This window comes from Argentina silus (assembly GCF_951799395.1).
Source record: "Argentina silus genome assembly, chromosome: 2".
Classification (NCBI taxonomy): Eukaryota; Metazoa; Chordata; class Actinopteri; order Argentiniformes; family Argentinidae; genus Argentina; species Argentina silus.
In genome coordinates, this window is record NC_139656.1 from 21,847,993 (window position 1) to 21,861,626 (window position 13,634).

The 13,634-nt window shown below is 45.2% G+C and overlaps 1 protein-coding gene across 2 annotated transcripts in view; it reads right to left on the reverse strand.

Moving 5' to 3' along the window:
• The window catches only part of myo1ca (myosin Ic, paralog a), a 17,832-nt gene extending 4,797 nt beyond the window's left edge, over positions 1-13,035 (reverse strand). Inside the window, exons 1-19 of one of the 2 annotated variants that reach the window (XM_083692895.1) lie at positions 12,892-13,035; positions 5,514-5,672; positions 5,235-5,350; positions 4,832-5,030; positions 4,271-4,351; positions 3,818-3,997; positions 3,482-3,580; positions 3,271-3,384; positions 2,974-3,045; positions 2,693-2,812; positions 2,291-2,373; positions 1,898-2,003; positions 1,601-1,681; positions 1,355-1,446; positions 1,056-1,150; positions 824-870; positions 573-653; positions 330-435; positions 114-231 (exon numbers count right to left, since the gene is read on the reverse strand). In XM_083692895.1, coding sequence (XP_083549021.1) covers positions 114-231; positions 330-435; positions 573-653; positions 824-870; positions 1,056-1,150; positions 1,355-1,446; positions 1,601-1,681; positions 1,898-2,003; positions 2,291-2,373; positions 2,693-2,812; positions 2,974-3,045; positions 3,271-3,384; positions 3,482-3,580; positions 3,818-3,997; positions 4,271-4,351; positions 4,832-5,030; positions 5,235-5,350; positions 5,514-5,639 — 1,916 coding nt within the window. In that variant the 5' untranslated portion in view covers positions 5,640-5,672; positions 12,892-13,035. Of the gene's footprint in view, positions 1-113; positions 232-329; positions 436-572; positions 654-823; positions 871-1,055; positions 1,151-1,354; positions 1,447-1,600; positions 1,682-1,897; positions 2,004-2,290; positions 2,374-2,692; positions 2,813-2,973; positions 3,046-3,270; positions 3,385-3,481; positions 3,581-3,817; positions 3,998-4,270; positions 4,352-4,831; positions 5,031-5,234; positions 5,351-5,513; positions 5,673-8,955; positions 9,535-12,891 lie in introns of those variants that run through there. The other variant, XM_083692894.1, reaches the window with a different exon arrangement.
• Between the last annotated feature and the right edge of the window lie 599 nt (positions 13,036-13,634).

Genomic DNA, 13,634 nt, shown 5'->3' on the forward strand with positions numbered 1-13,634 from the left:
GCAGGCAGACAGACAGACAGACAGACAGACAGACAGACAGACAGACAGACAGACACACACACACACAGACACACAGACACAAAGACAGACAGACAATAGACAGACAGACAGACCTCTGTAGGAAGGCCTCATAGCGGCGGCGGTAGGCAAAGCCAGCTCTTCTGACTCGCAGGTTCTCCATCAGGCCCAGATACTTCACTTGGTGTCTGACCAGAGCCTCATCAAACCTCCCTAGACAGATAGTTTAGAGATGTTCAAAACAATAAAGAATGACAAACACACTTCAGGTTTAGCTTTAAATGTATCAGTGTATCTCTGTTTCACTGTACCTGATTGCTTGCCATCATTTGGTTTGATACAGCGCACATACGATGGCTCCTTTGACATAAGGATCTCCATCAGTTTGGCCAAGCTGCTCTTAAACTGAGTGGCAGCCTGCAGAGGGCAGTAGAGAGGTTAGACTGTGTGTGTGTGTGTGTGTGTGTGTGTGTGTGTGTGTGTGTGTGTGTGTGTGTGTGTGTGTGTGTGAGTGTTTGTGTGTGTGTGTGTGTGTGTGTGTGTGTGTGTCTCACCGTCTCTGGTCGTTTTTGGTCGGTCACTTCCTCTCTGTGGAAGCACTGACTCAGAATCTGGTTATTTGACTGGCACATGACCTGGATAGACAACAAACCACCAAACCATGTAAAAAAAAACATTCTCCCCTTTCCCCACCCACACACAAACACCTTTCATTCATAGACTACATGGGACACCTAGAATGTGTGGTGAATGTGAGAGTGTGGGCTGTCTTTTGATATCAATATTGTTGCTTATTAACTCTCACCTCTTTCAGGTTTCTGTACAGCAGGTCATTGTTCTTGTCCAGAAAGCCTTTGAAGAAGAAGAACAAAACCATCAGTGTTTTCGAGGAATCGATGAGTTATTCTATGCATTGAACCTAATGTAGGAGTCATCTAGGACATTCACCCTTGAGGTATGCAATAGAAGAATGATCACTGACTTTTTATTGGCTGCTTGATTAATTGGTTGATTGATTGGTTGATATCTTAGCTCACCATTGACACTGTAGTTGACCTCTCCTGCATAGTGCAGCAGTCGGAACTCCTCCCTTCCCATCACCTTGCGCGTCTTCCCATTTGCCAACTTGTGACTGAGAGAAACACATACAGAGTGAAAATCATACTTTACAACCTCTGGAAAATATCACAAATGTATAGTATTCACGTTGTTTGTGTATTTTGGGTGTGTGTGTGTTTGTGTGTGACTGTGTGAGAGAGAGAGACTTAGAAAAAGGAGAAGAGAGAGAGAGAGAGAGAGACAAAGTCTCTCTCTCTCTCTCAAAGTGTCAACTCACGTGACAAAGTGGGCGTGACCTCCCAAAGTGCCCTCTAACTTCTCCAGGAAGGATATATCACAAGCCTCTCCCGGTCTCAAACACTCCTCATCCTAAAAAAATATTTATACTGTTAATCATCCATCAACATGGAAGAGGGATGGAAAATACTGGCCAGAGAGAGAGAGAGAGAGAGAGAGAGAGAGAGAGAGAGACACACACACACACACAACCTTGTTAACAGTGAGGAGAGCCAGCCATTCTCACCAGTATAGCGATGATGCCTTTATGCTTCTCCTCCACCAGGTCACAGATTATCTTGTTGTCAAAGTACTGCACCGACTCCCACTGAAATGATCACATGAAGAAACAATTTAGGAATAACATCCTAACTGCTGTGTGAGGAGATGTCATGTTCGCATTCTAGTTTCAAACAATTGCTTTTTGCATGCATCTATCTGCAGAAGCATGGTTACGATCGATTAGTAAAGGCAAGGTCCGCTGCCACATTTCTCCCTCCCCTCTCTAGCCCTCCCTCTCCCTCTCCCTTCCGCCCTGGCTCACCGCGATGCCCTCTGCCTCGTACTCCTCCTGCTCAGACTTGAGGGTGAGCTCGATGAACAGCTGCTGCAGCTTCTCATTGCAGTAGTTGATACAGAACTGCTCAAAACTGCAGAGAGAGAGAGAGCAGAAAGAGAGAGAGCAGAGAGAGAGAGAGCAGAAAGAGAGAGAGAGCAGAAAGAGAGAGAGCAGAGAGAGAGAGAGCAGAAAGAGAGCACAGCAGGTGACAAAGAGTACACAGCAAATAGAGGTTGTTGGACTGAAAGACCAAATGATGGACAGACAGTAGAACCATATATGGACAGAGGGGTAAGGTAAAAGACTATAGGAGTGATGAGGACAAAGAGTGAGGGGAGGATGGAAAGAGAGTAAATAAACAGATAGAACCGAATGTACCTATTGTGCTGGAAGACCTCAAATCCATAGATATCCAGAAGTCCAATGACTGACGAGCCCTTGCTGCTGTGGTAGACTTCATCCTGCAGACAATACATATCACACACACACACACACACACACACACACACACACACACACACACACACACACACACACACACACACACACACACACACACACACACACACACACACACACACACACACACACACACACACACACACACACACACACACAGTCTAACCTCTCTACTGCCCTCTGCAGGCTGCCACTCAGTTTAAGAGCAGCTTGGCCAAACTGATGGAGATCCTTATGTCAAAGGAGCCATCGTATGTGTGCTGACTACTTGATTAGTCATCATCGGGTTACAGTGATGTGGGTCTGTGTGTGTGACTGCACCTTGAGAGCCAGTGACAGGTTGATCTTCTCTACCAGCCAGGTGAAAGTGCGTCCATACACCGCCTTGGACAAGGCATCACGAGCTGATGCAGCCTGCTCAAAATTCAACGGGCTGATCATCTACAACACACACACACACACACACACACACACACACACACACACACACACACACACACACACACACACACACACACACACAATGATGTCACATAAACAACAAACAGAAACAACAGGGGAATATCAAATGTTAATAGGCCACCCTGTCCAGAGACACTTACCTCCTCTCCTTTGGCAATAAGTTTCTTATGAGTGAGGGCTTCTCTGAGGGCTGATCCCTCCACACCCAGCAGCTGCAAAAAACAACAACATCTGCCTTTAGCATGAGGAATGTGTGTGTGTGTGTGTGTGTGTGTGTGTGTGTGTGTGTCTGTCTGTCTGTCTGTCTGTTTCTGTCTGTCTGCCTGCCTGCCTGTGTGTGTGTGTGTGTGTGTGTGTGTGTGTGTGTGTGTGTGTGTGTGTATGTGTGTGTGTGTGTGCGTGCGTGCACGTGTGTGTGTGTTTCTGACCGTTCTAACCTTGGACAAGTATCTCAACTGTGTCTCTGTGGTGATATGGGTTTCACCATCCTCCCCTTCACCAAACTGAGTGTTTCCCAGATGAAGAACACTTGCGATTATATTCAACAGCTCCTACACAATGAGGAAGGGAAATTAGGGTTAGGGTTAGGTGATCTTTGCAGTGATAGACATGTGTAGTATTAACAATATACAGTGAGGTAGTACTAACCTCCACCTCCCCCTCTGTGAAGCCGATGATGGTCAGGGCCTTCCTCACTGCTCGCCAATCATTCTTATCACTAATGGAGCTCACCCTGGGACAGTTACCCTGAGAGCAGGACATTTCTGTTAAAGTCCTTGCACACACACACACACACACACACACACACACACACACACACACACACACACACACACACACACACACACACACACACACACACACACACACACACACACACACACACACACACACACACACACACACACACACACACACACACACACACACACACACACACACACACACACACACACACACACACACACACACACACACACCTACCTTGACCAGGTAGTGGTAGTTCTGAGGGTTTCTCTCCAGGCCCAGTCTGCTGAGCAGGTCCTCCTCCCCTCCCTCCAGTAGCTGGTAGAAGATGTGGAAGTTCCTCTCTCCATGGTTCTGGTGCACCACACGAGACTTCTCCAGCAGGTAGTTGAGAATGTGTCCTCCTATAGGCGCCCCCTAGGGGAGGGATCAAGGAGGGCCTGTCAGGGCATTGCTATAATAGCCCTAGAGCTGTTATTATAGCCAGTCTGTGTTCTGTTGGGCCCTTCATGTTTCAGTTCTACAGTGTATGGCAAGCCCTAAATATCAGTGGCCAAGTATGCATAAAGATTAAGTGGAGAGGTGTTACTATGCAGATAGAAATGTTGTCAATATGTAGGCCAATGTTGGTACTGTAGAGGGATCTGAGAGACATCCATTGACCCAGAGGCCAAAAGAAGGACTGTTTACCCTGAAGTCAAACTGGACATCCATGTATTTGCCAAACCGGCTGGAATTGTCATTTTTCAATGTTTTGGCGTTACCGAAGGCCTGTACATGGAGAGAAGCAGGAAGAGAGCGAGGAAGGGAGCGGGAGGGAAACAATAGTGAGATAAGATCATGAACAACCTTGACAAAGGAAACCTTTACAGAACAGTAATAGCAAGTGGAAAACAACTATAACAACAACAACAACACATCTATCATTCAACTTAGTTTCCCTCAACCATCAATAAACAGTTACTTTTTGACCAACATAAGGGGAATCAAAGATTATTACTGTAATGTACTTATTCAAGAGCCTTCAGAGGTGTTCATGGGAAGGAGTCCTGAGAGAGGAGAGGGGGAGTGGGGCATGAGGGATAGGGGGTGAGGGGGGAGAGGGTGAGAGGTAGGAGAGGTGGGTGAGGGGGGAGAGGGATAGGGGGCTGTGGGGGGAAACGTGGGAAAGGTGGGAGAGGTGAGAGAGGGGGGTGAGGGGGAAAGGTGGGAGAGGGGGGTGAAGGGGGAGAGGGGGGAGAGGGGTTGTACCTCCAGGACAGGGTTGGACTGCAGCAGGCAGTCCCTGAGTGAGGTCATGTGTTCACTGACAGGGCAGGTGACAGCGTAGTACTGGAGGATCTTCTTAGAGGCCTCAGTCTTTCCTGCTCCACTCTCCCCAGAGATCAGCATGCACTGGTCCCTCCTCTCCGTCCGCATGGCCCGGTATGTGTTGTCTGACACGGCATAACTAGGATAATATCCAAGCCACAATACAAGCTCAAGATTACACACACACCATACTCGTGTATAGACCAAAACACCATAACACACCCAGTGCAGAATCACATGGACCAAATACACAGTTTTAATATGCAGATGTATAAGCAACCAATAGAAACATCTGCTGGTCTCGCAGGGTCAGAGAGAGGTCACGGGTCACAGTGAGACGCACATGTGGGGTGAGATCTCGTAGAAGCTGACTCCTCTGTAGCGCTCCATGTGTTGCTTGGAGTAGATCCCCAGGTCCTTGTAGGGGTTCACTGACACCAACACTGACCCAATGTAGGTCTGGTAGAGGGAGGCAAGAGCACACACTCCAATGAATACTGCCGAAAAAAACACCCAGGCAGACACTGCTCTAAAATGACCCTTGGCCAAACAAAATGTTATCAAATGAACTAAGAATAATGTACTGTATGTCATTTTGAATGACCCTAGCAGGGTTCATTACATAGATGAGGCTCTCTTTGAAGCGTCGGCGCAGGTTCTCGATGAAAGCCGCCTCGCTTGTGTAGTTCTCCAGCAGGACAAAGTCCTGCACCCCCACCCTGTCCCTCGCGGTCAGAGAACTCTCCATGACCAGCCGCACACGGCCCTCAAATTCCACCTCCTACAGAGAGAGAGAGAGAGAGAGAGAGACTGCTCTGATTGCTGCTATTACCAAGACTGTGTTCCAGATGCAGAGAACTAGTGAATCTGGAACACGCCCACAGGCTTCTGAGGGGGGCCTATCCTAACCCTAGCCCTTACCTCTAGGCAGTAGATCTTTAAGGACTGGATGGAGGCAATATAGTTACATTACAATTTTCTGCATAGGCTTACTGCTTATACCAATCCAATTCTTTCAGTTCGACAAAGGGGTGCAAAGGGGTTGGGGCTAATGGTCAATATGTGATATCATTGCGTATATACTGACAGCACAAACCAACAATCCCAGACTGTATACTGTAGAAGCACATCAACCAGAGAAAAGCACACAGAGAACATTCAAACAAGCATAGCAAAAATCAAACAATATGGACATTTAAAGAATCCCAATAATAAACACTTAGGCTACCTCCTCTATTGTGTGATTCTGAGATAACATATATACAGTACACACACAGGCCATATTGCCAGTCAGATTCTGACCAATGCTGCTTGGGAGGTGTGTGTACATGTAAACCCTATTATGATGCCAAACATCAGAGCACAGACAAGAAACAATATTTCACAGACATGTCCATCAGTAAAAATCAGTACAGACAGACAGACAGACAGACAGACAGACAGGCAGGCAGGCAGGCAGGCAGGCAGGCAGGCAGGCAGGCAAGCAGGCAGGCAGGCAGGCAGGCAGACAGACAGACAGGCAGGCAGGCAGGCAGGCAGGCAGACAGACAGACAGACAGACAGACAGACAGACAGACAGACAGACAGACAGACAGACAGACAGGCAGGCAGGCAGACAGACACACACACACACACACACACACACACACACACACACACACACACACACACAGGAAAACAATAGTTCACATCAGTAAAAATCCATCAGTAAAAAAGTAAATACAGACAGCGTGGTATAGCCTACCTACCGTAAATATGTGTGTTCATTATCCAGCTCCTATCATCCAAGTATAGGTAGAAGTACACAACACATCATACACTCCAGTCCTAGTTTAATCTACCACCCTCTGTGGTCTGTTTGATCACTTTGTATCATGTGTTATTATTTGAATTAAGCCAAGCCCCTGTCTTTGTCTCTCTCTCTCTCTCTCTCTCTCACACACACACACACACACACACACACACACACACACACACAACATACAACATACAACACCACACACACACACCACACACACACACCACACACACACCACACACACACACACACACACACACACACACACACACACACACACACACACACACACACACACACACACACACACACACAGGAAGAACAATGAGGTCAGAGGACGGTGATTTAGGGAACACACAGTTCCCTCAAGGGTCTCATTAGGAGCTGGTTAATGTCATTAAGCAGACGTTATCTCTGAAAGTTTAATAGGGAAACATCCTTGAAACAACAAGAGGACAACAATGGAGTGGAGCCAACAACAGTGAGCAGAGGAAAGTCAAGGGACACTTCCCCTCGGCCACTCCTCTACTACACCCCCTCCCAACCCCCCACCCCCTACTTCAGAGTATTGTTCTCTCACTAACTTCTGCAGGTGGCCTTCCTGCACACAGAGAAATCCCATCTCCACAGAGAGAGAGAGAGAGAGAGAGAGAGAGAGCATTCAGTCACACACACAGCTGCAGTCAGATTTTCCAAAGGATATAACTACTAAAAAAAAAGAAAAAAAGTATTTTCGGGTCAGCTGTGGGGCAGATCTTCAAGAGACTTCACTGAATGTGTCTTCTGTGTGTTTGGCTGTTTATGTGTTTCTCTGAAATCAAACCCTTTTAGTTTGATATATGTGACTGGATATTCCAATCTTTTCCTCTCAGAACATGTATCCTCTCTCTCTATGAGCAGGCAGTTAGTTTTACAGCCATACATGTACAGCCTTTCCATAAATTCTTAATCCTGGCAGACCCTCTATCCTCAGTCTCTCTCTATATCAGAGCACACAGTAATTTATGCATATGCTCACAAATGCATTAATATTTGATTTGAATAATTCCTACTTTTTGCTGCATAGAGCCCTGTGGTCTGCCTTATGCTTGGCAGCAGAACACCCCAAACTGGGTAAAACATAACACATAAGCTGAGTAACAGGAGAGACCAGGGATGTTTCGAGAGAAATTACATCAGTACTGCTCAAACAACCCCAAACAGCACACATATTTCTTATTGTCACCATAAAGCACATGTATCTGCGGTGTATGGGCCCTGAGCTTCTGAATGGCAGTGAAGACCTCATGGACTCTGAAGTAGTTAGGCTTGTAGTCTTGGGGACTACAGTTTGAGGGGGTGGTGAGGAATCTTGGGTACTGCGGTTCTGGAGGGCTGGAAGAATGACAATATGCTTTACACAGATCAGAGATAAAGATGCAGTAAAATGCAGTAGTCATGAGGCCTGCTGCCTTTGTACTGAAGGCTTGTGGGTGTTGTAGTTGTGTGGAGCAGTGAGGGCTGTGGGTGTTGTAGTTGTGTGGAGCAGTGAGGGCTGTGGGTGTGGTAGTTGTGTGGAGCAGTGAGGGCTGTGGGTGTTGTAGTTGTGTGGAGCAGTGAGGGCTGTGGGTGTTGTAGTTGTGTGGAGCAGTGAGGGCTGTGGGTGTTGTAGTTGTGTGGAGCAGTGAGGGCTGTGGGTGTTGTAGTTGTGTGGAGCAGTGAGAGTTGTGGGTGTTGTAACTGTGAGAGCCAGCTGGAAGGCTACAGTGGGACTTGGCTCTGGGCCCCCTGAGTGAGCTCCCCTAGGCTGACTACACTCAGTCTCTTCCTTATAAGGCGTGCCCAGTGCTCCGTCCCCAGACATGCCTACTTTGGGTGGACACACACCAGCACCACAGCTGGCTCTTCACCATGGACGTGCTAGGCTGGACAGTGTGGAAAATTACCAGATTTGGCTTCTCTGGAGAGACGATGATAACCACTGCCAGTCCCATGCAATGTAAATGACTCATGACAGGGAAAGCCAAAATGCATATACGCTGACTCATAGACACGAGCAGAAAGTCTATGATGAATATCCCACAGTCTACCTCTCCCTTTTCTCTCTTTCTCTCACAGACACAGACACAGACACAGACACACACACACACACACACACACACACACACACACACACACACAAACATACTTCATAACAATTAATAAACAATCCACCTACAGTACAGTCCAGTATAGGGCATGTAAACTTGCAGCATGTACATGAGGAGCAGAGTAGATCAGATCTTACCCTGCCTCGTTGCCTCATCTTGTCCTTGTTTAGTGCTGGGTGAGCTCCCTCTCTGGTCCTGAATGCCTTTAGAGTTGTCCTCCACGTTAGGAAGACTCTATGTGTTTGAGAGGCTCATCTGCCTCAGTTCGTGTGTAACAGATCCAGGTAACAGTTCCTCTCAGCTCCCTCTTTCTCATCCAAACATACACACACACACATTTACATACTCTGTCCCTCTGTCTGTTTCTCTCTTTCGAACACAAACATACATACCCACAAACCAAACCTCTCTCGCGCGCGCTCTCTGTCTGTCTTCTCTATGAGGACAAAACACACACCCTCAAGTCAAAATACCAGCAGTTTCAATTGTTTACACCTTCAACCTCCATTCCCATTGACAGGTCAGATAAACTTCCTCCCCTTATTCGTCACCCTCTTAAATCACAGACAGAAACACACACAGAGGATCTGCTCACGCGTCTCACATTTGGACCGGATCACCTTCCAGACAAAAAGAGCGGAAAAAAAGACGAGGGAAAGTATGCTGCCCAGCCAAAGAAAAGAGCCAGAGAAATGACAAGTTCAAAGGGTTTGGAAAAAGCTGCTAATAGCCCATAACCGTTAACATGTAATCCCTCTGCAACTATATAAAAGAAATACAAAACAGAAATCACATGATGAAGCCTGAGGGCATTCTTTTTCTTCATTCCTCCCTCCCTCCCTCCCTCCCTCATTCGCTCCCTCCTTTTTTTCTCTCCCACAAGTTCAGACAGATTCATAGGAGATGATCGCTATAGCAAGTGTCACACCGCCAAGATTAATTTCATACCTAGCACCCTCTGGCTCTTCCCCTGTTCATAACACAACCCTCTCCATCATGCCCACATTTGTCATAATGTATACTCAAAACACTAAAGACGTTTCTCATTACTTGTATCATTACTCAGCTTTGTGTCTATTTGTGTGTGTGTGCGATATACTCTAGGTCTTTATGCAATAGATTATTTGTTCACATGTGCACTTGTGCTGGTGATAAACTTGCCCACGGCCCACACAATGGAGCAGATGATCATGGTGCCCTTATTTGAGTTGGACTGTCAGAGAGAGCTGACCACACCCCCTGACAGGGTATGTAAGGCCAAGGTCACCTAGTCTCAGTGTGAAGACAGTGCCCCCAACTGTTCTCCTACAACATCTGTTCTTATTTTCAATCTGACCATTTAGCAACCCCAACCAACACACAACCCTCCCTCCCTCCCTCCCTCTCTCTCTGTCTCTCTCTCTCTGTCTCTCTCTCTGTCTCTCTCTCTCTCCTTTGCCAGTAACATCAGATATCCAGCCTTGTGAAATCATATCCAGCTTTGTGGAATTTGAATAATGTATTCCAGACAGAGAGAGTGTTGCTCTCTCTGTGAACAGGGTCACACCAGGGCGGGCGTTCAGGACACTGAGAGAAAATATCTCCACCCAACCCTGTCCTACGGGACCCACATAGCATGCTATTCACTCTCCACCCCTCTTTCACTCAATAACAATAAACAGCATTACTGACACTTTAAAGACTGAACAAAATGTAGGTGTTTTTTTCTCTCTCTAAGGGTCCCTTTGGTGGAAAGATTAGCTGTTAAATAGTGTGCAGTTGATGTTCTGTTAATTTCAATAACCATTCCTGTTCTTGTGACTCGCTATGAGTCATTATTAAATATTAAACCCCTCCTGAAGGCTTTTTGCACTGTAGCCTAACTGTAACGCTATTTCAAATGACAGTGATAAAGCCTTAAGAACTTGATCTGATTCCTGCCATAACCCTCTTCACAATTTTGAGATACTAAATAGGTTTCTTTCCTTAAATCTGACACATCGGAGAAGCGCTACCTTAAACTTCTCCAAAGCACCATCTATCACTCTCTCTCCCTCCCGTTTCATCATTGGACTGCTAACTGTACCTGACTTAAATGACAGGAAATCATTATCAGTCCCAACTCAGTAACAACATCATCTGACACAACATTGTAGATATCTCCAACATCTAAGGCTTACAGCACACTGTAGTACAGGTAGTAGACAGATGCATTGTTGTAGGTCTATGCTACATCAACAGCACCAGGCTTAGGCCTAGGCCTGTATGAAGGAATGGCAAATGTATCTCAGAGATACAGTATAAGAGAGAATACAGGCCACATCGCAGCAATGAGTTGTTGATGTCTGGATGCAGATTTAGCCTAGGACTTTACCTCTCAGGACCCTTAACAGGTTTGTGTCAGCATCAGTACAACTCAATGAACACTGATTCTTGGGACTCAGGGTTAGCTACTGTATGTGTATTTGTCATACCATGTTTGTTGTGCTGAAACAAATGCTATTCTACCTATTCTATTATTTTCTATTCTATTCTACTCTATTCTATTCTTCATCAAATACTTTTTTCCCTCATTGAGTTTTCAGTGGTGTGTTTTTCATATTCACTGGAGTGATGAATCAACGTGGAATGATAATTTGGGCGGGGTAGAAAGAGAGAGTTCGGGGGGATTATCACTGTTATTCAAAGTACACACACACACACACACACACACACACACACACACACACACACACACACACGACCACATGCATTCAGGAATGCATGCACTCACTCACAAGCATACACACGCGCGCACACGCATGCACACAGCTTAATTCATAAAATATTCATCGGCAGACCAGACGGACGTCAGTGCAACAAATATTGGCGGTACATGTGCAGTGACAGAGTAAAAGAGGTAATGAGTATCAAGTATAATCCTTGGCAGAGAGCTGTAAGCTCTTCTTTATCTACAGGTAGGCTACATGCCAACTCCTGCCAGACATGTCTCTCCCTCTCTCTATCCTGCTTTAGGCAACCACAACTACCCCTCTTCACCAAGTCTGCTATTTTTTTGTAGTTCTGATGCTTTACACTTCAGGGCTGTGGTTTAGAAAACCATAATGGTTTGCCTTGAAACAGGAAGTGGCAGAGAGGGGATAAGGAAACAAGCTCATGTAGGGCACCTGTTCAGAGGCAGCGGTATGCCTGGAAACAGGACATGGCTCATGCAAATACAATGTTACAACAACAGATGCACTGTGAAGTAAACAAGCAATCAACCTGGTTGCACACAGAGTTCAGTTCACACCGGACCACCCTGGATCAATCTGTAGGAAGCTTGACCTTGGCATTACAGTTGCATTCTTGTGTCATTCTGAAGCAACTGCAATATTTTCGATAATGATGTTAACTTAATTTCCACAGAAGTGAAAGGCTAATTTGGAGATCAAGCTGATCCTACATAAAATTGATCATACAAACAAGGCTTACAAAGACCACACCCAGTGGTCAAACACAGACCACAACCTACCTCCTCCAACTCCATAAGGCTGGTGAGGGGGATTGGAACAAAATTACATAAGATCAATTACACTCTTAAAGATGTTCAAGGAGAAATAAAGAGAGAGAGAGAGAGAGAGAGAGAGAGAGAGTCAATGTTGAGTGTAAACAGAAAACAGAACATCTGCCAGTTTAACAGAGAGAAGGGAACTGGAAGAAACCATAGTTTACATTGATTTGTACAGCAAGTACAACCATTTACATAGAATCAACAAAAACTCAAATCAATATTATCTAAACATGAAGGAAAAACATCATGCTACCTAATTGAAGGGGAACTTGTTGTATAGAGTGACATTACTTCAAAGCAAGTTTTTTCTTGTTACACAATGTGGTAATTTACCAATACAACCGTGGATGTCGGTATAAACTTTGAGCACAGCGCATATGCTATAATAAGATGAAGACCATAACCGCGCACTCATTCCTGACCATTCACCAAGATTAAATATTGGTAAAAGGTACAATCTATAAATATACGGCAATGCAACATCAGCCAGTTTATATGCTATAGTCCGGGTTAAAGAATAACATACTAGAATTATGCTTACCTTATTCTTTCGTGGTTTAATGTAGTTTATATGTTCTTAAAAGTGTTTGCATTTACTCATTATTGGGCCAGAGCACCGTAATCCTCTCATTCTAATAATGAGATCATACCGCCGCAAGTGTCAATGCAAGATCACTTACAATGTTAAGTATCCTTTCTCTCGTGGTACTGTGGATGAACTGTCACAATGTCCTTCGTTCCAATGGTTCCAACTCCTCCCTGTGCTCACCTTGGAACTGGAACTGGAATAATTTAGGCCTGTGCAGTGCGCAAATCCAAATAATCGCTAATTGAACCTCAACATCTATGAGCTCAAACTTTTGTTCTGAAATGTAATAACCTACCTATGAACATGTTTTAAAATGCATATGTAGCCTACCATTAGTAGCCAGCCTAAAACTGCTGGTCTGTTTTAGACTGCAAGGTCCGCCAGGAGGCAGTACAATACTACAAAATGTAATTAAAATAAGAATTAAAGGAATGCGTTTATTATTTAGAACTCAATTGATGGCATAGCATTTTGTTATGCATAGGCTAATATCCTAATTTCGTTATGGAAGTCAGATTGATTACCGTTTGAAATATGTTAAAAGATATACCATAACACTAGATACATTATATTCTCTTTGAGAGATAATATGACCTATATGGCCTTTGGCCAGGGAGGATCAATACTAATTGAAAAAATATGTGCTGTTGATATGCATTGGATTTAGAGTTGAGGACAACATCTATGAATAGGTC